The 24780-nt window shown below is 44.2% G+C and overlaps 1 protein-coding gene across 5 annotated transcripts in view; it reads left to right on the forward strand.

Moving 5' to 3' along the window:
* The first annotated feature begins 2974 nt into the window (after window positions 1–2974).
* The window catches only part of LOC137381644 (sodium channel subunit beta-2-like), a 37457-nt gene continuing 15651 nt past the window's right edge, over window positions 2975–24780 (forward strand). For 2 of the 5 annotated variants that reach the window (XM_068054351.1, XM_068054352.1), the window contains exon 1: window positions 23179–23427. In XM_068054351.1, the coding sequence (XP_067910452.1) occupies window positions 23349–23427 (79 nt within the window). In that variant the 5' untranslated portion in view covers window positions 23179–23348. Of the gene's footprint in view, window positions 3054–6206; window positions 6262–10611; window positions 10782–12670; window positions 12888–13954; window positions 14124–14229; window positions 14267–16437; window positions 16564–19816; window positions 19895–23178; window positions 23428–24780 lie in introns of those variants that run through there. The other 3 variants (XM_068054349.1, XM_068054350.1, XM_068054353.1) reach the window with 3 other exon arrangements.

Raw genomic sequence — 24780 nt, forward strand, 5'->3', positions numbered from 1 at the left:
ACAGGGAAAACTTGCAAACTCCGCACAGGCAGTACCCAGAATCGAACCCAGGTCGCTGGAGCTGTGAGGCTGTGGTGCTAACCACTGCGCCACTGTGCCGCCCACTGTGGTCAATGGTAGCCCCTAGGATGTTGATAGTGGGGGATTCAGCGATGGTAATGCTAACCATCTCCTCAAGGGGAGATGGTTAGATTCTCTCTTGTTGGAGATGGTCATTGCCTGGCACTTGTGTGGCGCGAATGTTACTTGCCATTTATCAGCCCAAGCCTGGCTATTGTCCAGGTCCTGCTGCATTTCTACACGAATTGCTTCAGTATCTGAGGAGTCGCGAATGGTGCTGAAGATTGTGCAATCATCAGCGAACATCCCCACTTTTGACCTTATGATTGAAGGAAGGTCATTGATGAAGCAGCTGAAGATGGTTGGGCCTAGGACACTACCCTGAGGAACTCCTGCAGTCATGTCCTGGAGCTGAGACGATTGACGTCCAACAGCCACAACAATCTTCCTTTGCGCTAGGTATGACTCCAACCAGCAGAGAGCTTTCCCCCTGATTCCCATTGACTTCAGTTTTGCCAGGGCTCCTTGATGCCATACTCGGTCAAATGCTGCTTTGATGGCAAGGCCAGTCACTCTCACCTCACCACTTGAGTTCAGCTCTTTCGTCCGTGTTTGAACCAGGGCTGTAATGAGGTCAGGAGCTGAGTAGCCCTGGCAGAACCCAAACTTAGCATCACTGAGCAGGTTATTGCTAAGCAAGTGCCGCTTGATGGCACTATTGATGACACCTTCCATCACTTTACTGATGATTGAGAGTAGACTGATGGCGGTACTTGGCTGGGTTGGATTTGTCCTGTTTTTTGTGTGCAGGACATACCTGGGTAATTTTCCACATTGCTGGGTAGATGCCAGTGTTGTAGCTGTACTGGAACAGCTTGGCTAGGGGCGTGGAAATTCTGGAGCACAGGTCTTCAGTACTACTGCCAGAATATTGTCAGGGTCCACAGCTTTTGCAGTATCCAGTGCCTTCAGTCGTTTCTTGATATCACGCAAAGTGAATTGAATTGGCTGAAGTCTGGCATCTGTTATGCTGGGGACCTCAGGAGGAGGCCGAGATGGATCATCAACTCGGCACTTCTGGCTGAAGATTGTTGCAAATGCTTCAGCCTTATCTTTCGTACTGATGTGCTGGGCTCCCCCATCATTGAGGATGGAGATATTTGTGGAGCCACCTCCTCCAGTTAGTTGGTTAATTGTCCTCCACCATTCACAGCTGGATGTGGCAGGACTGCAGAGCTTAGATCTGATCCGTTGGTTATGGGATCGCTTAGCTCTGTCTATCGCATGCTGCTTCCGCAGTTTGGCACGCAAGTAGTCCTGTGTTGTAACTTCACCAGGTTGACACCTCATTTTGAGGTATGCCTGGTGCTGCTCCTCCTGCACTCTTCATTGAACCAGGGTTGGTCTCCTGGCTTGATGGTAATGGTAGAGTGGGGGATGTGCCAGGCCATGAGGTTACAGATTGTGGTTGAGTACAATTCTGCTGCTGCTGATGGCCCACAGCACCTCATGGATGCCCAGTTTTACATTGCTAGATCTGTTCTAAATCTATCCCATTTAGCATGGTGGTAGTGCCACACAACACGATGAAGGGTATCCTCAATGTGAAGGCGGGACGTCATCTCCACAAGGACTGTGCCGTGGTCACTCCTACCAATACTGTCATAGACAGATGTATCAGCAGCAGGCAGATTGGTGAGGACAAGGTCAAGTATGTTTTTCCCTCACCACCTGCCGCATACCCAGTCTAGCAGCTATGTCCTTTAGGACTAGGCCAGCAATGGTGCTACCAAACCACTCTTGGTGATGGACATTGAAGTCTCCCATCCAGAGTACATTCTGTGCCCTTGCCACCCTCAGTGTTTCCTCCAAGTGCTGTCCAACATGGAGGAGTACTGACTCTTTAGCTGAGGGAGGGAAGTCAGTGGTAATCAGCAGGAGGTTACCTTGCCCATGTTTGACCTGATTCCATGAGACTTCATGGGGTCCGGTGTTGATATTGAGGATTCCCAGGGCAACTCCCTCCCGACTGTATACCACTGTGCCACCACCTCTGCTGGTGGGATAGGACATACCCGGGGACGGTGATGGTAGTGTCTGGGATATTGTCTGTAAGGTATGATTCCGTGAGTATGACTATGTCAGGCTGATGCTTGACTAGTCTGTGGAACAGCTCTTGCAACTTTGGCACAAGCCCCCAGATGTTAGTAAGAAGGACTTTGCAGGATCGACAGGGCTGGGTTTGCCATTGTCATTTCCGGTGCCTAGGTTGATGACGGGTGGTCCGTCCAGTTTCATTCTTTTTTATTGACTTCGCAGTGGTTAGATTAACTGAGTGGCTTGTTAGGCCATTTCAGAGGGCATGTAAGAGTCAACCACATTGTTGTGGGTCTGTAGTCAAGTCACATGTCGGCCAGACCAGCAGATTTCCTTCCCTAAAGGACATTAGTGAACCAGATGGGTTTTTACAACAATCGACAGTGGTTTCATGGCCATCATTAGACTAGCTTTTTTAAAGCCAGGTTATTATTTGAATTCAAATTCCACCTTCTGCTGTGGTGGGATTTGAACCCATGTCCCCAGTGCAATACCCTGGGTCTCTGGGTTACCAGTCCAGTGACAATACCAGTACACCACCGCCTCCCCTATTCTAAAGTGCACCAATACATTTTTACATTGTTTAATTTTACTTTTAAAACAAACTAAAAGGAAGGTTTTTCCAAACGCATTCTCATTTTTTAGTGGAGGCTGTCCTTTTAAACTTCAGAGACTTTGAACAAAGAACAACTGAAACTTTACCCTTCACTTCTATAATGCGGTTTCCTGGGCTCAAGAGCCAATCAGGGAACACCACAATGACGTGACTAGCTATCTTGCAGATGGCAAATGAACACTCCAAGTGAAACAGAGCAGGCTGCTCTGTTCAGGAGGAATATCCAAAGCAGGCTGGACGGATGTGACTGAGTAGCTTCTGTGGAGTGAATGACCGGCTCGTAAGTTCTTTCCTACTCTGAAACAGAAAAATCTTGAAGAAAAAAAAAAATCTGCTTTCAATCAGAAATTTTTGTTTTAATCGATAAATTTTGTTTTAACCTGTCAGAAACAAGACAGAGTTAAAATCCAATTTAGTGAATAAGAGGTTTGTTCAGGAGGACTGTTCCCAAGTGTAAGTTTTCCTCTCATTCTATGAATAATTATCATTCATATAGCGCCTTTAATGTGGTAAAAGGCACTTTATAGGAGTATGATCAGATAACATTTTCACACCAAGCCACATAAGGAGCTAGTCGGACAAGTTACTAGCAGCTTGGCCAAATAGGTTTTAAGGAGCATCTTAAAGGAGGAGAAAGAGGTGGAGAGGTTTAGGGAGGGAATTCCAGAGATTGTCAGCTGAAGGCATGGCTGCCAATGGTGGAGCAAAGGAAGTGAGGATGCACAAATGGCCAGAATTGGAGGAATGTAGAGTGCTCGGAGGGTTGTGAAGCTGGAGGGGTTACTGAGATAGGGAGGGGTGAGACTGTGGAGGGATTCGAAAACAAGGATACAGTTTTTTTAATTGAGGTGTTGCTGGAGTGGGAGTCAATGTCAGCCAGCAAGCAAAGGTTTAGTGGGTGAATGGGACTTGCTGCGAGTTGGGAAACGGGCAACAGAGTTTTGGATGAGTTCATTTATGGGGGGTGCAGATGGGAGGCCTGTCAGAACAGCATTAGAATAGTTAAACCTAGAAACCAGCCATTGGACAGAGCAAGTTCCAAAGAGTGGACAACAAGTTATTGACACCGGTGGACTGTGAGGAATGAGACTCTGCAATCAAAAGAATAAGACAGAACACAAACTTCTTTAACACACAGCTATGCCTAATTTAAGATTCTCATCAAAATAGGTGAGTTTTTTTGCAGCCAATTGAATGCGTCTCCCCCAAGTGAGTGGGACTCGGCAATGGGGGATCATTCAAAATGGGTGTCACGGTGACTGTTTAGATTTTCCCCCCCATTTTGTGTTATTTTCTTTCATAAGCTGTAAGCACTAGGACTCCAGGGATTGTACCAGTTATAATTCTCTAGAAATTGCTAATTCAGAAAGTGGAGGAATTTCCTAACTTGAAAACTCTCTTCAAATAACAGGCTGAAGTAACTGTTTTTTGATCAGCGTCTAAAGCTGCTGTTGGTTCTGTTTAATGATGAACTAGAGCTTTCTTCTTCACAGGAAGCTTCCAATGAACAGAACAGCTGCTGGACTGAAACAGCAGCCCAGGGTTGAACGGCAGTGATATTCCGCGATTAGGTGACCAGAACTAGTCAGTGAAACAGAGATGTGTTTATCTGTGGATCCTCAGTTGTTGAGTATATCCAAGACACAGATCGATACATTTTCGGATACTAAGGGAATCAAGGGATATGGAAGTAGCGCAGGAAGGTGGACATGAGGTAGAAGATCAATCATGATCTTGTTGAATGGTGGATCAGACTCAAAAGTCCAAATGGCCTACTCGAGCTCCTGATTCTTATGTTTTGTTCTGTGAATTATGGGTATGGTAACAAGAGAAATCAACATGGATCAATACATTCCTGTCAATACTGTTGCATTTTGCAATTCATTAACTGATTCAAACTGTCCTGACGTTCTCTTTCATTCTCTTTTAGTTTGTAGAGGCCTTTTGAGGTCTTAAAAGACAGCCACCACCCGCGCCTTTCACTCTAGACTTTCACTGGCTTTTTCATTATTGCTGTGTCTTTATCCACGATTTCCTTTCCTCCTCTCCTGAAGGTGCTGACTCTCACTGGGGTACACGTCCCCTCCTCTCTTGAAGATGCCGACTCTCACTGGGGTATGGGTCCCCTCCTCTCCTGAAGGTGCCGACTCTCATTGGGATACGGGTCCCTTCCTCTCCTGAAGGTGCCGACTCTCACTGGGCTACGGGTCCCTTCCTCTCCTGAAGGTGCCGACTCTCACTGGGGTACGGGTCCCCTCCTCTCCTGAAGGTGCCGACTCTCATTGGGATACGGCTCCCCTCCTCTCCTGAAGGTGCCGATTCTCACTGGGGTACGGGTCCCCACCTCTCTTGAAGGTGCTGACTCTCACTGGGGTACACGTCCCCTCCTCTCCTGAAGGTGCCAACTCTCACTGGAGTACGGGTCCCTTCCTCTCCTGAAGGTGCCGACTCTCACTGGGGTATGGGTCCCCTCCTCTCCTGAAGATGCCGATTCTCACTGGGGTATGGGTCCCCTCCTCTCCTGAAGGTGCCGAATCTCATTGGGATACGGGTCCCTTCCTCTCCTGAAGGTGCCGACTCTCACTGGGGTACGGGACTCCCTCCTCTCCTGGAGGTGCCGACTCTCACTGGGGTACAGGTCCCCTCCTCTCCTGAAGGTGCCGACTCTCACTGGGGTACGGGTCCCCTCCTTCCCTGAAGGTGTCCAGTAGGGGTCACAGTGACCAGAGGGAGGAACCTGGCCTGAATTTGTCCATGGAAACTGTAGGCCTCATTACCAGCACCTCTTCTGGGACCAGTCGGAAACCAGGATTGAAACTGACAGTGGAGAGACGCCCACACAGTCTGACACTGGGATAAGTATTAACCCCAACAACCAGTTGAGAATTCAGTCTGCAACCTTTAATTTCACTGCCTGTCTTCCATGTTTCATCCTCTGTAAACTTGAGCTCATCTGAATCCTGGCTGCTCGTATCCTTAGTTGCACGAAGTCCTATTCAACCGGATCCCGGTCCGGCAATGCCACGATTTTAACATTCTTATCCTTGTTTTGAAATCCCTCCATGGCCTCACCCCTCCATATCTCTTCAACCTTCTCCAGCCCTACAACTCTCTGAGATATCTGCGCTCTTCCAATTTTGGCCTCTTACTCAACCCTAATTTTAATCACTCCACCATTGGTGGCCGTACCTTCAGCTGCCTGGGCCCTAAGCTCTGAAATTCCCTCCTTAATTCTTTTAAGACACTCTTTAAAATGTACCTCTTTGACCAAGGTTTTATTTACCTGTCATAATGTCTCCTTAAGTGGCTCAGATTCAAATTTTGTTTGATAATGCTCCTGTGAAGCACCTTGGGATGTTTTACTATGTAAAAGGTGCTATATAAATGCAAGTTGTTGTTGTCACTGATTAATTTCCTCTGTTTCACTCCATAGGTGATGAGCAGTGTGATGGGTCACCTCTTGGTCCTGTCGTCTCTCATATTCTACAGTAAGTGCTTCATTTATGGTGGAACAATGAACTATTATGTAGAAGGGTTTTGCATCTCAACTGTGATTGGGGGTAGGGTTGCCAAATCTGGTTGAACGTATTCCTGGAGATTTCATCACATGACCTGCCCACCTTCAATCACCCGACCCACACACTCACGCTATTGGTCCATTCCCAGTGCATCCCATTGCCCCAACCAATTGGAAAGCAAACAAACTCTTCAATATCCAATTGGATGATTCTTCACCATCCCGTCAAGCAGCGATTCTTTCCCCCACCATCTACAATATTTTTATTATTCATAAGTGAAAGTGATAAAAGAAATTAAAAATAAATCCTTTAATGTCACCTATTTTTATCCTGGGTATTGCTCACAGCCAATGTTCCCTCTAAGTTCAACGGCCATGCAGCAACCCAAATATCCCTGTGCAGGACAGGCATACATCGGCACCTTTAAATTACTATGCATGCACAGCTGTGCAAAATAATTTAAAGGGGCCGCACACTTGAAAAAAAATTATAGGAACGTTGCTCACTGCAGTGTCCTGGAAATTAATCTTTAATTCCTGGGTACTCTCCAGGAAGATTGACAACCCTACTCAGAGAGATAGTGAGAGAGAGAGCAAGCGCGTGCCGTAGGTTAGAACTGTTAACGAGAATCACTAACTTTTAAGTCACTTCCCTGTAAACAGTTCAGTGAAAGTGTTAACTTCAAACCAACAGAGAAAAGTTTATTAAGAACATAAGGAACAGGAGTAGGAATAGACCACACAGCCCCTCGAGCCTGCTCTACTATTGAGTAAGATCCTGGCTGATCATCTGCCTCAACTCCACGTTCCCGCTGTTTGTGGGAGCTTGCTGTGTTTCCTACATTACAACAGTGACTACACTTCCAAAGTATTTCATTGGTTGCAAAGCACTTTGGGATATCATGAAAGGTGCTATATAAATGCAAGTTCTTTCTTTTAGTTCTGCCTAGTCTGTGGTCAGCACTGAACCATATCCCCATATCCTTTGATTCCCTTAGTGCCTAAAAATACATCGGCAACAAAGGGGAGGCAGGCATGGTGGGGGAAGGGAGTAGGGGGCAAAAAGGAGAGGAGGGGGAGGGGATCGAGGAGGGGCATGATCAGAAGTTGGGGGAGGCAGTCAGGAGGGGGAGGGGATCGAGGTGAGGTGAGGTGAGGAGAGACCGAGATGGTTGGCAGAAGGGGAAGGGATCGGGAGTGGGGGAGGGAGTCGGGAGATGGCAGAGGTGGTAGGGAGAGGGAACCAGTTGGGGCAAGGTAATCAGAGGAGGGGGCAATCGGGAGATGGAAAACAGGATCCTAATAAGTTGAGCACCGGAACCAACACGTGGGCAGATTGGGCTAAATTGGTGATGGGTTTTATGTCTAGAAGCAGTGGGAGAAATGGGTTTCCTTGTGTGCTGTTAGACTTGGAAGAGAGAGAAGAATGAGAAGGATGGAAACACTCTGCCTGGTGTGACATCGAGCCCCCAGACAAAGAAAAGTTCCAGTTTCTATTTATGGTTCAGTGCTGACCACAGACTAGGCAGAACTAAAAGAAAGAACTTGCATTTATATAGCACCTTTCATGACATCCCAAAGTGCTTTGCAACCAATGAAATACTTTGGAAGTGTAGTCACTGTTGTAATGTAGGAAACACAGCAAGCTCCCACAAACAGCAATGTCATAATGGCCAAATAACCTGTTATTTAGTGATGTTGATGGAGGGATAAACATTGGCCAGGACACGAAGGAGACCTCCTCTCCTCTTCTTCACAATAGTGCCATGGGATCCTTTACTTCCACCCAAGAGGGCAGACGGGACCTCAGTTTAATGTCTCATCCGAAAGATGGCACGTCCAACAGTGCAGCACTCCCTCAGTATTGCACTGGCACGTCATCCTTGATTTTTGTGGTTAAGTCCAGGAGTGGGATTTGAACCCACAACCTTCTGACACCAAGGTGAGCACTACCCTGTTCCCATATTCCTTTAGCCCCCTATTCTGCAATCACCAATCTAACCAGTTTTAAATGTTGATACAAGTCTCTGCTTCAATCATTATTTCTGGTAGTGAATTCCACAGCTTCACAACTCTTGTGAATAAAAAATGTTTCTCTTGCTCTCTCCTAAATCTCTTTCATTTAATCTCACATCTGTATCCTCTCATTCTAGATCCTTCAACTACTGGAAACAGTCTGGCCACAATTATAACCCACCCGTCGTGAAGCTGATGGGATTGGGAGCAATTCTTGTTTTACACTCTGCCTGATTTTACTCTTCAACAGAGAGAAATTTTGTTTTTTCTACCCAACCCAGTGGGATTGGCACCTGGTGAATAAAGTTTAAAAAGCCCTCTTCAGTTTTTATCTACTCTATCCCTTCCATTCTTAACTTTAAACACCTCTAGCAAATCACCCTGTCCACAAGAACATAAAAACATAAGAAATAGGAGCAGGAGAAGGCCATACAAGCCCTCAAGCCTGCTCTGCCAGTCAAAAAGATCAGGGCTGATCTTCTACCTCAGCTCCACTTTCCTGCCATATCACCTGATTCACTTACGAACCAGAAATCTATTGATCTCAGTCTTGAATATACTCAACGACTGAACATCCACAGCTCTCTGGGGTAGAGAATTCCAAAGATTCACAACCCTCTGAGTGAAGAACTTTCTTCTCATCTCAGTCCTGAATGGTTGACCCCTTGTCCTGCGGCTATGAACCTTAGTTCTGGACACTCCAACCGGGGTAACAGCCTCTCAGCGCCTACCCTATCAAACCCTCTAAGAATTTTATACATTTCAATGAGATCATCTCTCATTCTTCTAATCTCAGAGAATATAGGCCCTTTCTACTCAATCTCTCCTCATAGGACAGCTTTCTCATCTAGGTTCTAATGAAGCAAATATACCATTGCTTGGATGGCAGCTGTTTAAGGCAACAATTGGGTTTCAGGATTCATATCCCTTGTACAAACAACCCAAGTTCCATTCAGGTGGTTGGTGATCCGACTCAAGCTGTCACTTTACTGAGACTTGCAGTGAAGGGGTGTCCTTTAGACCAGACACAATTCCATTGCTGCACAGGTAAGCAGCAATTGTAATTTACTGTAAAAGGGAAGTCACATCATTACCACCAGCAACCCCACCACCTCCCCCTCCACTCCTCCAACCATACCATGAACTACCCACAGTTTCCCTCTTTTCAGACACCTGACTTCTACATACAATTTTCGTGCTGCGGAGCAACTTAACCCTTAATAAGGCTCCATAATTCAGGCCTATGCTCCGATGCATTACTGAGGGAGGGCTACCTGGACAGAGGTTCCATTTTCCACATGAGTTATTAAACCAAGAACCCCTGTGGCCTTGTGTAGTGTTTTCCAACTCGGATGCTTTGTAGGAGGCCTCGTTTGCAAACTGGTCTTAGTTTGTGCAGGAAGATCTGCAGAGATTTTCTTAATAATCTGGTTTCATTGTTCCAATATTGGTGGCATGGACAACAGCAAGAGGCTTTCATTTAAGAAAAATAAAAATAAAAGCCAACACGATCTGTTAAAGGTGAATCGTGTTTGACGAACTTGATTGAGGTCTTTGATGACGTAACCGAGAGGATTAATGAGGGGAGCGAGGTTGATGTGTTTATGGACAGAAAAAAGTTGTTTGATAAAGTGCCACATAATAGACTTGTTAGAAAAATTAAAGGCCATGGGATTAAAGGGGCAGTAGCTGCGTGGATACATAATTGACTAAGGGACAGAAAGGAGAGAGTAGCAGTTAGCGGTTGTTTTCAGACTGAGCAGTGTGCAGTGGTGTTCCGCAGTGCTCTTTTTGATATATATCTGCATATGTGTGGTTATTGGGCCCAGCAGTGATTCTCTTATCATTGCACAAAAGATTCTGGCCTGTAACTAATACTAACGAATATAGTGGCCAGTAATAGAGTTGGGTCTGTACTGCGAAACAGTAAGCATCAGATACCTGAAATTGAATCGAGGGGTTTGTGTGGTTTATACATAAATAATAGATACCCAGGAACAAGTTACAGGCTGAAATTTAATGGGGGAGTTTGGGTGGTTTCTATATAGAAATACAAATAGCCAAGAGTGAGTTACAGGCTGGAATCTAATCAAGGGGTTTGTGATGGGGGGTTATATATCGAATAACAGATACCTGGGAGAGAGTTACAGGCTGGAATCTAATCGAGGGGTTCAGGTGGTTTATATACCGACTGATGGATACCCAGTGTAACTTCAACAGCAGTGGCAATACACCCACTGCCTCCCAATACAAATACTGAGGCTTCTACCAATCTAGGTATTGGCTGTTTGTTCCTGCTCTACAGATATCCTCTCAACCTTAGCTATTAGTATCTCTACCCCGGCATACCTGGTTGTAGAAGAGGGAATGGAGCTACGACTGGACTGCAAGCTCAACTATCAAGCAGACACTCAAATACACAACATCAAGCTGGACTGGTACTACATGCCTTCCAGTGACACTAAAGAGGACTTGGTGAGTGATGTGTTCCAGTGCTCTGTGTCCATCCTCAGTGGCTGCACTCCACCATGAGCCTCTGGCGCTCTGTCTTTAACTCGAATGACCTTACAACATGTTGTCAATTTAGGGCAACTGGGATGTTTTGAACCAGAACTTTTGAGCCGTCCCTGGGAGCGTTTGTGCAAATAACTGCAGAAATTGTGCACCAAAGCACCATCCAAATGATGAGAGCAGAAATCAGTGGGTGATCTGCTCTGGTTATGATATACATCAAAAAGCATCAAGAGTAATCTTAGGTTCACTGTCCAGCACATTGAATCATTTACAACATAGAAGGAGGCCATTCAGCCCATCTAGTCCATGCCAGGTCTCAGCGGAGCTATCCAGTCAGTTCCACACCCCTGCTCGATCCCCATAGCCCTGTATGTTTATTTCCTTCAAGTGCCCATACAATTTCCATTAGAAGTCATTGATTGTCTCTGTTTCCACCACCCTTGTGGGCAGCGAGTTCCAGGTCATTACCACCCACTCTGTAAAAAAGTTCTTCCTCACATCCCCCCTGCATCTCTTTCCCAAAACCTTCAATCTATGTTGCCTAGTCCTTGTACCATTAGTTAATGGGAACAATTTTTCTTTGTCTAACCTATCTAAGCTTGTCATAATCTTGTACAAATCTCCCCTCAATCTCCTTTGCTTCAGGGAGAACAATCCCAGCTTCTCCAACCTAACCTTGTAACTAAAATCCCTCATCCCTGGAACCATTCTGGTAAATCTTCCCTGCACCCTCTCAAGGACCCTCACATCCTTCCTAAAGTGTGGTGACCAGAACTGGATGCAGTACTCTAATTGAGGCCTAACCAGAACTTTATAAAGGTTCAGCATAACTTCTACATAACAAAAGTTCTGAGATACATAACGCACAATGTGTTCCCCAAGTGTGCACCCACTTTTCCAGAATTATTTTGAACAGCAAAGGTAGGATTTGATCTCATGCTCTTCTGGGTCATTAGTACAGGCCGCAGGACTACCAGAGAAGTTACAAAACCACAACACTATCATACCATTAAGCAGTCAGATCCATGCAGTGAGAACCAGCAATAGCAATCTCTCGCAGTTAATGTTACCTCAACCCACTATATGCCGTCGGCCTACTTTAGTTAGTGAACTTGCTTGTCCCTTTACCTTTGATCCTGTAGAATGAAGCAAGCTTGTGTAGATGAGGTGCCCTCCCTGCAGGCTTGAGGACGGTGTCCCTCCTCTGTGGAGGACCACCACTGGGAACCAATTCACCCCCTGGAACTCCCCCTCCCCTCTGGACCACAAGACCATCCCCTGGCCTCCCTCCCCCCCAGACCTGCCGGTCTGGCCCTGGTGTCCCCACCTCACCTACTTCTGTTCTGTGGTTCCAGTGCTGGGCCTGGGTCTGAGGCCTCTGCAATACCAGCAGTGGCCACCACTCCCGGCAGTGCTTCTGATACTGCTGGGCTGCTGGCCCTCTGATTGGCCAGCAGCTCATGGAGGCGGGATCCCCCATCCCTTTAAAGTTTTTAAAAGGATGGGGATCCCGCCACCTTAAAAGTTGACACAAAAAGACTGGAGGATCGCTCCGGGGGCGGGGGGTGGCCAAGAAGGTGCAGAAGTGGGGATCCAGCACAAAATCCAGCCCATTACCTGCCCTGGGAGTGTTTGATGGGGGACAGTGTAGAGGGATCTTTACTCTGTATCTAACCCCTGTGCTGTACCTGGCCTGGGTGTGTTTGATGGGACAGTGCAGAGGGAGCTTTACTCTGTATCTAACCCCCGTGCTGTACCTGTCCTGGGAGTGTTTGATGGAACAGTTAGAGGGAGCTTTGCTCCAACCCATGCTTTCTCTTCAGTTACTTTTTTTGTTTATTCCAACACAGATTTTCTTTCACTACCAAAATATCAGTGTGGTAGTAGACAACGGCATCTTCTTTCCGAGACTTCAGTGGGTGGGTGACATTGGACAAAACAATGGTTCCATTCTCATAACTGAAGTGGAATGCAGTGACAAAGGCCGATTCACCTGTGATATGCGGATCCCAAGGTCTTCAAACGTGGTCTGTAGAAGCAGCATTGAACTAATGGTCCTCTGCAAAGGTAATGAACTAAGTTGCTGTAATTCTCTACACTGGAGTTAATGGGAAGGGGTTTGATCCATTGGTATGTATATACTGGGAATGATGGGGAAGAAGTTGGTCCACTGGGATTTGTACACTGGAAATGAATGGAAAGAGGTTGGTCCATTGAGATTCGATACTACAGGAGTGAATGAGAAAGGGTTTGGTCCATTGGGATTGTATACACTGGGAGTGAGTGGAAAGGAGTTTGGTCCATTGGGATTAGATACTGCGGGAGTGAATGGAGGGGGTTTATGTCATGTGTGCATTCTGTAGCGGTTAGATTGATGTAGTGAGTAAGCTAGGATTAAGTAGGTAATCATCTAAGACCATTCTACTGGCCTGATACTCACAATAACCCCATTAATTAAATTAATGGATGAAAACTTCTGGGCAGCATTCCCTGTGTTCTGATTCATGTGGGTGGGGCCTTCCATAAAGAGCGAGCAACCTCAAAATTTGTCTTTATATTAACGAGCATGCCGAGCATCCAAAAAATTAAATAAGAAAACTTGCATTTATATAACTCATTTGCATCTTTAAGACATCCCAAGGTGCTTGTCAATCAGTGAATTCCTTTCAAATGCAGACACTGTTGTTATGGAGATAAACATGGCAGTCAACTTGCACAAAAAGTACCACAACAGCAGTTAAATAAATGAGTCCAGTTGATCTGATTTGGTGGTGTTGGTTGAGGGATAAATCTTGACCAGGATACTTTGGTCCTCTTTGAATAATGTCATTGGTTCTTTTACATTCACCTGAACAGTTAGGCAGATCCTTGGTTTAGCATCTCATCCAAAAGTTGGCACCTCCGACAGTGCAGCACGCCTCCAGTATTGCACTGAAGTGTCAGTCTAAATTCCGTGCTAGATCTGGGAGCAGGGCTTCAATCAATAGCCATTGGTGAGATTGTCACTGAGCCACGACTAACTTGTTCCTTTTATGAAACTGCTGCTTTTTGGGTGTGGGGGTTGATGGTGATGGGGGGTGGGTGAGGCAGAGATTTTCCACCTAAGTATTTCTGAGCATTTCTATTCCCTGCAGGTATCAAACACACAAGAGCTTTCAGGCCACCTGAGTCAGGGGAACTGATTCCAAAGAATATTATCATATATACAACAGTGGGGATCTTTACCTTCTTTGTTGCATTGTCTATTATCCTTGTAATCATATGGAAGAAACATTCAATGCACACAGCACCAAGGAGTCAAAGGTACACACATTGAGAAGAGAGAATTTAAAGGAGTTGTATTATCATCTTTCTTTTTACAAAATGAATAATTTTGAACTTTTCTCCCTCATTCTCTGTGGTCAATAAGCAGAAGGAACGATCCAGGCATTCTTGAAGACTCTGAGGTAATGGGTGTTTTAATATATAGTTTTTAGTCTTGATTTTTATAATCCAGAATATTAAATATTCAATCATTTTCTCAGTCACTAAAACTTTAAGACAAATTGTCAACTCCAGGTCAACAAGTGTTAAGTGTTCTTCCAGAGATTCTCCGTAGTTAGAGGGACATCCACTGAAGACGTACTTTCCCATCATAGACAGGGGTGATTTGATTGAGGTTTATGGGATAATGAGAGGAATAAATTGTGTTCCAGTTGACAGTTGCTCCAATTAAACAGATTAGGGTGAATCGGGAGGGGGTCACAATTTTTAGTTGTACGAAGCTAGACCGAGATTAGATGTGAGGAGAATAGTGGATCTCTGGTACAGGCTGTTGGCTCATCTGGTAGGTGCCAATTCACCGATTTCCTTCAAGTGAGAGCCAGACCTGTTCGTGGCTGGGGCAGACATCATCTCTTACAAAAAGTAGGTATTGCAGGAAATTCAGGACCAAAGTGATCTTTTAGATCACCTAGATGGGTCGGAAAGGAATTTCCTAATTTGCCCCCCTCCCCCTCTTCCCCCCCACCCCCGCCAATTGGCTTGGGTTTTAATTTAGTTTCTCACTAGAGATCACATGGTTTTGGCTAGGGTGGAGAGTGCATATATTGTGATATGCAAGGTGTAGGACAGGTTGGATGGGCCAAGGGTCTTTACCTGCCCATCAGTATTTCTTTGTTTGTGAGATTTGTCCAACCTCTACCCCCATGGCTAACCCAGTGAATAAACAAAGTTTAAACTCCACAGGCTAGAAAGAAAGCTGGTTGGATTGGACTAAATGAGAGATATAAAATATTAAATGATATAGATAAGGTGAACCCAGAATATTACTTTGAGTAAAATCAGGCTTAGAAGGGCTAGACATTTTACAATTAGATTATGAATAAAGCTAGCATTTATGCAGAACGTTTCAGTACCATTGGCCATTTCAAAGCACTTTTGGAGTGTAGTCACTGTTGTAATGTAGGAAGCATGGCAGCCAATTTACACACAGCAAGCTCCCACACATAGCAATGTGATAAAGACCAGCTAATTTGTTTTAGTGATGTTGGTTGAGGGATAGATAACTTCCCTGGTTTTCTTCCCAATAGTGCCAGAGAATCTTTATTTACATCTGAGAGGGCAGACAGGATCTTGGTTTAGTGTCACACCTGCAAGACAGCTCCTTCAACAGTGCAGCACCCCCTCAGTGTCAGCCTTGTTTTTGTGCTCAAGTCCTGGGGTGGGACTTGAACCCAGAACGTAGTGAGAAATAAGAGTGCTACCAACTGAGCCACAGCTGACATCGCTACTAAATATGCAATATAAAACTGGAGTTATTTAAAGTATGTTTAAATGTTTGGTTTGATCTGCCAAGCAGGGCTGTAGAGATTCTGGTACTGCAGAATGGGCATCAATGGGATACTAGAGGGTCAAGTTTCCAAGGGAATGTCGGGGTACTGGAGCAATGGGCTTAGAGAGGAGATTTAGGCAACTGGAGAGATGGGTTTTAGTAGCTCAATGGCATTTTCTTGTCTTGCCTGCTTTAGATGTGATCTGGTGGTGTGGATTATTCACTGCATAAGATCATTAAATTTGCTCCCCACTTCTATTCCAGAAACTGTTGAGAATTATCTGTTAATCATATTTTGTTTGCCTTCCTCAACTGTTGGGTGGCATTGGAGACAATTGTTATTCAGAGATATTTGTTTTACTGCTTCAGTTTCCTCCTTTCCTCTCCTGAAGGTCCTGATCCACAGGTGCCATCAGGCTTTGGTATCACACTGAAGCAATCATTCTTTATGTATAAGTCTAAACAGTGAATGTTGGCAAGTTATTCAGCCATGGAATAACTGCTGAGCCTGATCCTGCCTTTACCTAGCAGGTATTCTCCAGAAGGAGTCACTAGATCAGGAGCAGGAACCCCCGTTGATGTTCCTCTGACAGTAGCTTAGAAGTCAAATGTGTGGCCCTAATTCTGCTGCAGCTGAAATCCATAGATCAATGATAGGACCTGGGACCATCCCGGTCCAGACTGTTGCGTTCCATACTAGATTGACCCAATGAGACATTGGAGAAAAACAAGCGGGGATTGGGAGAACTTATATTAGAAATGCCTGTTACAGCTGATTAAACAAATATGTTCACCAACAATCAGGACACAAACCGTTACGTCACTGTGAGCAGGAGACAACCACATCTGATAGACATAGAAAATAAAGAAATGGAGGGGAAGAAAAATAAGGAATCAAAGACTGGTGAAGAAGAAATTTATGTAACAATGGTAAGATTGTTGGGGAATAATTGCTTTTGAATGATGTAAGTACAAGATATTACACAGCGTCTATATGACTTCCAGGTATTCACAGTTAGTAATGAATCCATGAATACTAGCCATCCATTGGATGCATAAATTGTGTAAAGACATTTTAGCGACAGAAACTGGGCAACAAGCCTGTTGCTCTTTGAGTAATCTCAATCCTACCTACTCACCTTCCTACCATATCCCTCAATCCCATTTTCTCACGATAATCCTTCAGTCTATATATAAATTCTATAATCCTGTTCAAGAAGGGAGGGAGACAAAAAGGAGGAAACTATAGGCCAGTCAGCCTAACATTGGTCGTTGGGAAAATGCTGGAGTCCATTATTGAGGAAGTAATAGCAGGACATTTAGAAAAGCTTAACGCAATCAAACAGAGTCAACATGGTTTTGTGAAAGGGAAATCATGTTTGACAAATTTGCTAGAGTTCTTTGAGGATATAACAAGCAGAGTTGATAAAGGAGAACCGGTAGATGTAGTGTATTTGGATTTCCAGAAGGCATTCGATTAGGTGCCACATAAAAGATAGGAGCTCACGGTATTGGGGGTAATGTATTAGCATGGATTGAGGATTGGTTAACTCACAGAAAACAGAGAGTCGGGATTAATGGGTCTTTTTCAGGTTGGAAAGACGTAACTAGTGGAGTGCCACAAGGATCAGTCCTAGGGCCTCAATTATTTACAATCAATATTAATGACATGGAGGAGGAGACAGAGTGTAATATATCCAAAAATAGTTGGGAGGGCATGTTGTGATGAGGACATAAGGAATCTGCAAGGGGATATAGATAGGTTGAGTGAGTGGGCAAAAACTTGGAAGATGGAGTTTAATGTGGGAAAGTATGAGGTCATGCACTTTGGTAGGAAGAATCAAAAGGCAGACTGTTATTTAAATGGAGAGAGACTCCAAAAAAGTGCAGCACAAAGGGATCTGGGAGTTCTTGTTCATGAAACAGATAAAGTTAGCATGCAGGTGCAGCAAGTAATTAAGAAGGCAAATGGAATTTTGGCCTTTATTGCTAGGGGGTTGGAGTTTAAAAATAGGGAAGTTTTGTTACAACTGTACAGGGTGTTGGTGAGGCAGCACCTGAAGTACTGCGTACAGTTTTGGTCCCCGTATTTAAGAAAGGATATACTGGCATTGGAGACAGTTCAAAAGAGATTCACTAGGCTGATTCCTGGGATGAAGGGTTTGACTTATCAAGAATGGCTAAACAGGTTAGGCCTTTATTCATTAGAGTTTAGAAGAATGAGAGGTGATCTTCTTGAAATGTGCAAGATTCTGAGGGGGCTTGACAGGGTAGATGTTGAAAAGATGCCCTCACTAGTAGGGGAATCTTGAACTAGGAGACATAGTTACAGAATAAGGGGACACTCATTTAAAACCGTGTTGCGAAGGAATTTCTTCTCTCAGAGGGTAGTGAATGTCTGGAATTCTCTACCCCAGAGAATTGTGGAGGCTAGATCACTGGAAGTATTTAAAGAGGAGGTAGATAGATTTTTGAAATATTGGGGAGTTGAGGGCTAGGAGGAGCTGGCATGAAAGAGGAGTTAAGGTTTGGGGCAGATTAACCATGATCTTATTGAATGGTGGGGCAGGCTTGAGGGGCCGAATGGCCTACTCCTGCTCCTATTTTTTATGTTCTTATGTTTAATCCCACCTATTCATCTTTCCACCATCCCTCTCAATCGATTTCTCCCCAAATTGCTTAGTCCCATGTACCACCTCCTCACCAAATCCCTCAGCCCTTTTTCCAAAAGTACAACCAAAGTTGAATGGATGTTCACTCTCAGATTCAATGGGCTAGATTGGCAAATTATCCGACAACTCAATTACCCTTTGAGCGAAAAAGTTCCCTATTCTTTCTCTTCTTTTTCTTCATTTCCTCATTTTAACTCTATCCACTGGGATTTGAGTTATTCACCATAGTGAACAATTTGTCCAGTTCAGTTTTGTTGGTCCCACTGTCAAACATTTCACATTAAAGACTTTCACTTTCCAATGGAAACAAACTCACCTCCATTAGTAAAACCTAGATTCACAATACTAGGAATTTTCACTGATTCTCAAGGGGCAATACTATACCTCCTCAGACTTGGGGTTGCTAAAACTACAGGGTTAGACTCTCCAGCAATTAAAGATTGATCTCCTTGGCACTGCTTCAAGTAACCATGGGGGGAAATTATCCAGTGATTTAAAAAAAAAAAATTTTCATGTTCTTTTAGTAACTTTGTTTCATAGTTATAAAAATATCACAGATGGGGAATAAAAGGCTGTTTGATTGACAGCCAAGATTCATCCAATCAGCTAATGGAGAGTCTTTTCACTTTCCAATTGGCTGTGGAAAGGCAATGTGTTGTGAGGATACTCTTGGTCAACCAATGGCAGGAGCATGTGGGTTGGAGGCGGGTGGGTCATTTGATGATACCTCCAGGAATAGGTCCAGCCAGAGTTGGCAACCCCTTGTTGTAGCCCCAATCAACCTTGATGGATATCTACAGGAGTGGACCATAATGGAAAGAGGGTTTTGCATTTTTATAGCGCTTTGCTTGAACGCAAGATGTCCCAAAGTGCTTTTCAGCAAATCAAGTACTTTTTGAAGTATAGTCACTGTTGTACTGTAGGGAAACATGGCAGCCAATTTGTGCACAGCAAGATCCCACCAAATCAATGAGGTAAATCGTCAATTGAACTGTTTTGTTGGTGTTGTTTGGGTGCAGATCAAGGATTAAACCTCTGACCTTACCAGTCTGCATGGGATGGCTACTCATCAGCCTTTTCAGGAGTAGTTTTTAATTGTTAAAAATTCCACCTCTTGAATCAGTAAAGTGGGACTCTGAGGGGAGTCAGGACAAAAGCGACTTTGGCGCTGGGGGAGGAAATATATTTATTTTAAGAGACTTCAGTCCTTCCCTGCTACATTCAAGTTTAAGGGCAATGATTGTGCGTTACACCCTATGTATTGCAAACTAGTTTGCAAACCGTTCCTGACAAGCCATGGTTGGTGCATATTGTGGGGCATTTTAAAGGATTGTACTCCAGGGAGTCTCACCCATCTGTCTCCATTTTAGGAAGTCCTGCGGGAAGTGCAATGATTTTCCCAGGTGAGCTATTCTGACCATTAGGGAAAACTCAGAAAATTAGCCTGGTATGCTTAAAGAATTCCTGTGTGTTTTGTACCTAATATTTTCCTGTTTCTCTTTTATCTCCAGCGCTCATTCTTGGGAACTGGGAAATCAGATGATCTTCCTAAACCTATCGTACTCAGTTCTGGAGAACGTTCCCACCAGGTTTAATCTCCAACTCTGAGTTTTCTAGCAGATATTGAGATTTTTTTGAGGCTGTATTCATCATTTTATTAGCAAACGTCAAGCAGATCGGGTTTGATGGCGAGTGAGAGATCCCTTCTGCAGCACTGGTTCCCTAAACAGTTGGGTTTTTTTCAGCGCCTTCCGAAACAAACTGGTTCTGTTTTTATTGCATTAAGAAGCACAGCAGCACTTCTGGGTCCAACTTTTGAAAGTATTATATTTTAATGTTTGCAAAGAGTTAGCTGTGAATTAATAAATGTTCTGTGTTTTGTTAATTTCTCTAGTTCTGGAGTTAGTTCAAGTTTGTTTCTATTTTGTTTAGAAGTTGGGGGGAAAAGGTCAAAACAAGTTATTTTTTTGTCATCAGCTCAGATGTGTTTCCATGACACTTGTCAATCTGATTTCTGTTCCATTGGGCACTTGTAGACAAACAAAAAAAAATTGCCATCACTCATGAAGACTGTGCCCTTTTAACACAATTCTGCAGTGTAGTTTTGAACTCTGTGTTCTGTGTACAGAACATAATAGAGGAAATAGTCAAATGAGATACAAAAACAGAAAATGCTGGAAATACCCAGCAGATCTGGCAACATCTGTGGAGACAGAAACCGAGTCAACATTTCAAGTTGAATACCTTTATTCAGAACAATGAAAGATCACGGATCTGAAACATTAACTGTTCCTCTCTCCACAGATGCTGCCAGACCTGCTGAGTGTTTCCAGCACTTTCTGTTTTTGTTTCAGATCTCCAGCATCTGCAGTATTTTGCTTTCGTATTCATATCAGAGTTGACTCAGCCTTCTCTCCATGAATTTCTCCCCTCCTGCAAGAACTCAGAAAAGACTTGCATTTATATAGTGCCTTTCATAGCCTCAGAATGCCCCACATTTTACAACCAGTTGAGTACTTTTGAAGTGTAGTCACTGTTGTAATATAGGTCACACGGCAGCTGATATGTGCACAGCAAGCTCCCACAAACAGCAATGTGATAATGTCTAGATAACTGTGATGTTAGTTGAGGGATAAATATTGGCCAGGACACTGGGATGAACTCCCCTAATCTTCTTTGAAATAGTGCCATGGGATCTTTTACATCCACCTGAGAGGCAGACAGGGCCTTGATTGAACATCTCAACCAAAAGACAACACCTTCAACAGTGCAGCACTCCCTCAGCACTGCAATGGAGGTGGCAGCCTAGATTTTGTGCTCAAGTCTCTGGAGTGGGGCTTGAACCCACAACCTTCTGATTCAGCAACGAGAATGCTAACTGAGGCACATCCCCTGAACACCATCACCTTCCCCAACCAATAGCTTTCCAAAAGGGGTCACTAGATAACGATCAGGTACAGTGTCACTGCTTCTCAAATGCAGCTCTTTCCTGTCCTCAAGCCACTCACGCAGCATATACCAGTGATCGAAATATCTTTACAAATGATGGTGGAAGTGAGAGTGTAGGTGTACCAGAGAAGGACAAGGAATAATTGGTTATAACTGTACAAAAGGAAATGGTTCTGAAAAAAAAGCAGAACTCACAGTGGATAAGTCACTGGGCTCTGACTGCATGCACCTTGGATTGTTGAAATAAATTGGAGAAGGTTGGGCCACAATTCCTCATTAAATATGCAAATTGTGTTGTGGGACTGGAGGATAGTGAATGCAACACTCTTGTTCAAAACCAGAGATAAACCAGATAATACAGATCACTGTGTCTAATGCCAGTTGTGAACAAATTCTTCAAATCCATTATTTGAGATTGAATTAATGACCATCTAGAAAATAAAGGGTTAATGGAGGATGGATTTGTTAAAGGCATGTCGCATTTGTTAAATTTAATAGGTTTTCTCGAAGAAGAGACTGATTGGCTAGATAAAGGGAAGCCAGGTTGGTGTAGTAAATGTGGATTTTTCAGACAACCTTTCATATAAAGTCTTGCAGGAGACTTGCTACAAAAATTCAGGCTTCTGCTCTTGGAGGAGATGTAACATCATGGATAGGAAGTTGATTGATGGATTAAAAATGTGGTAATGGATGTTGTGTGGAGTGGAGAAGGGGTGGAAATGGTACACCCCTGGGGACAATGCAGGATCCACTTGTGCTCTTGCTGTGTATAGATGTTTTGGAATTAGGAATAGGCAGCATGATATTGAACAACACTGAATTGGTGGGTTTTCAAGAAGTGAGCATGACTGTAAAAGACTTCAGGACAATAGTGGAATGGGCAGGCAGGTGGCAGATGCAATTAAATGTGTGAGGTAAAACATTTTGGGGAGTAAAACAAGTAATGGGGAGTAGACAGTCACTGGGAAGATACTGAAAGGTGTGGATGAACAGAGAGAGGCCCAAGAATTCAAATACACAATTACCTGAAGGTGCAAGTGCACCAGTAAAAGGCCAACACATTTTGGGTTTTATAACCCAAAAGAGAGAGAGGCGATGGGAAGGGGTAGGAGGAGGGAGAAGGGGGAGGGAGAGGAAGAAAGTGTAGAAAAGGGGTGGGAGAGGGAATAGAGGGGATGAGGAGAGAGACGGAGAAGGGGCAGGAGAGGGGGAAGGGAGGGAGAGTGAGAAGGGCGGAGGGAGAGGGAGTAGGGGTGGAAGGAGGTCTGTGGAAGGAGTGGCAGAAGAGCTAGGGAGAAGGGGAGACAAAGAAGGGCAATGAGGAGGGAGAGAAGGTGAAACGGAGAGGGGGAAGTGGATGCAAATGCAAACTGCAGATGGATCTGGAGCTGGAGCTGGGAGAAGGAGGTAAATTCAATGATTTGAGGGAGGGATTTAATCATCATTCAGATTATAAACCATAAAAAAAAACTTTGAATGGAAAGGAAATAAACAGGCAAGTCAAGTTTGTATAATTTTAATTTCTGAATGTATTTTACACAGTATTTATAGCACTGAAACAGGCTATTCGGCCCAACAGGTCCACACAAGCCTCCTCCTATCCCTTTTCATCTCCCCATCAACATATCCTTCTACTCCTCTGCCCTAACGGTGTTTATTTCGCTTCGCCTTAACTGCATTTAAGTTAATACACTTTAAATGGTTAATTTCCTGTTTTTTTTCTCACAGCCCAAATAAGGGGGTAAAAATGTGGAGGGATAAATAATTCTAGTTCCCAGTAACAAGGCTTCTCTTCATTAATAGCGGCCCCAGTTTGCAGATTCTGGTGATTTGGGGGCTTTCTACCTGGTGAATATTTCACCCTCACTCGCAGCACATTCATTTCTCAGTGATCGATCCGCCTTTGTCTCTCGCCCTGACCTCCTCCAAAGCACAGAATGAGCCCCTTCCCACTCCAGCAATATTCCAGCAACATCCAGCCATATTAAACCTCGCTCAGTCCCCTGCTAACGCTGAGAGAGTTCTGTACCTCCGCTCATCACCGTCTTCCTTCCTTCCTTCCTTCCCCGTGTCTCCATCTCTGGGAAATTCGCAATGAAACTTCATGTCAGACCAGGTCTGCCTCGGCTGCATTCCGCCTTGCTCGGGTTGATGCTGTTCTTCAGTGGCTCGGGTAAGTTGCATTTTTTAAAAACAGATTTTTCTGGTTAGAAAAGCAAAGTTGAGAGAGAGAGAGAGAATCGAGACTGAATCAGCAGCCAAAACGCAGAGATTGACACATCTCCCTTCATTTTACAGAGAAAAATAAAATAAAGGGATGTCTAATGTTGGATTACCTGTCATCGAATATGTGAAGGTCCTTGCCCTATACAGATTGGAATTTCCCTAACCAGCTTCATATTGTCTGGTTTCCACAGTATTTATATTTTTATTCTTTTCACACAGACTATTATTTATTGCATATGTCAACGCAGATTTTGTGGACTCTGTGTTCTCTTACTGAGATTGTGGATGTGAACTGACACACTCAGATAATTTTATTTTTTTTTAATACACACACCATCTTACAGGGTGAAATAGAGTTCTTGCTGTCTCCCAGGCTGGCTATTGGGTGTGTCAAAATGTCCTCTTCATCAGATGTGTTTTATCCTTGTCACAAATCTCCCCACGTCTTCCTCAAGGAGGCTGTCCTACGGGCAGTTGGTATTCAAAGGAATCTCCCAGTTATCACCAATTGTTTTGCTTCAATTAAGTGACCTCTCAGAAGTGGGGGAGAAGGATTTGTGCAAAAAAGATGGGAATGATGTCTCAATGGGGGTATTTTAAAAAATGAATTCATGTCAAGGAACCTGAAATTAAAACATGAAAATGTTGGAAACACACATCAGATCTGGTCAACATCTGCATAGAGAGAGAGAGAGATAAAAGACAGGTTAATACACTGGGTGGAAGTCCTTCCTCAGAAATGGTTCAGAGAAGGAAAGGGAAAGGCCATGTTATAAAGCTGGTTACAATAAATGAGGCTTGACAATCTGTAGCATTCTCCAGTATTTTGAAAGGTGGCTATTCCACCATGGCGAGGTCACAGCTGATCCTGCCCAGCGACTGGAAGCTGTAGAGTTCCGTGGAGAATTCTGAGAGCACCGAGGAGTCGAAACTACCCAGTATTCGGGCCAAAAGGAAAATATATGAATACGTTGGGCCTTGTTACAGTGAGTTAGTGAGGGAGCAGCAACATTGTAAATCCCACAGCAAGTTGGAATGTGATCATAGAATGAGAAATGTAGGAGAAGGGAGACCAGAATCACAAATCCTATAGTTGTATCCTACTGAAGGATACAGTGGAATTGGACAGCACAAAAGACCATTCAGCCCATCATCCCTGTGCTGGCTCATTGAAAGAGATACCCAGTTGGATCCACTCCACTGCTCTTTCCCCATAGCCTTGCAAATTTCTCCTTTTCAAGTATAAATCTAATTCCCATTTGAAAGTTACTATTAAAACTGCTCCACCACATTTCCAGGT

Source organism: Heterodontus francisci, chromosome 22 (genome assembly GCF_036365525.1).
Source record: "Heterodontus francisci isolate sHetFra1 chromosome 22, sHetFra1.hap1, whole genome shotgun sequence".
Classification (NCBI taxonomy): Eukaryota; Metazoa; Chordata; class Chondrichthyes; order Heterodontiformes; family Heterodontidae; genus Heterodontus; species Heterodontus francisci.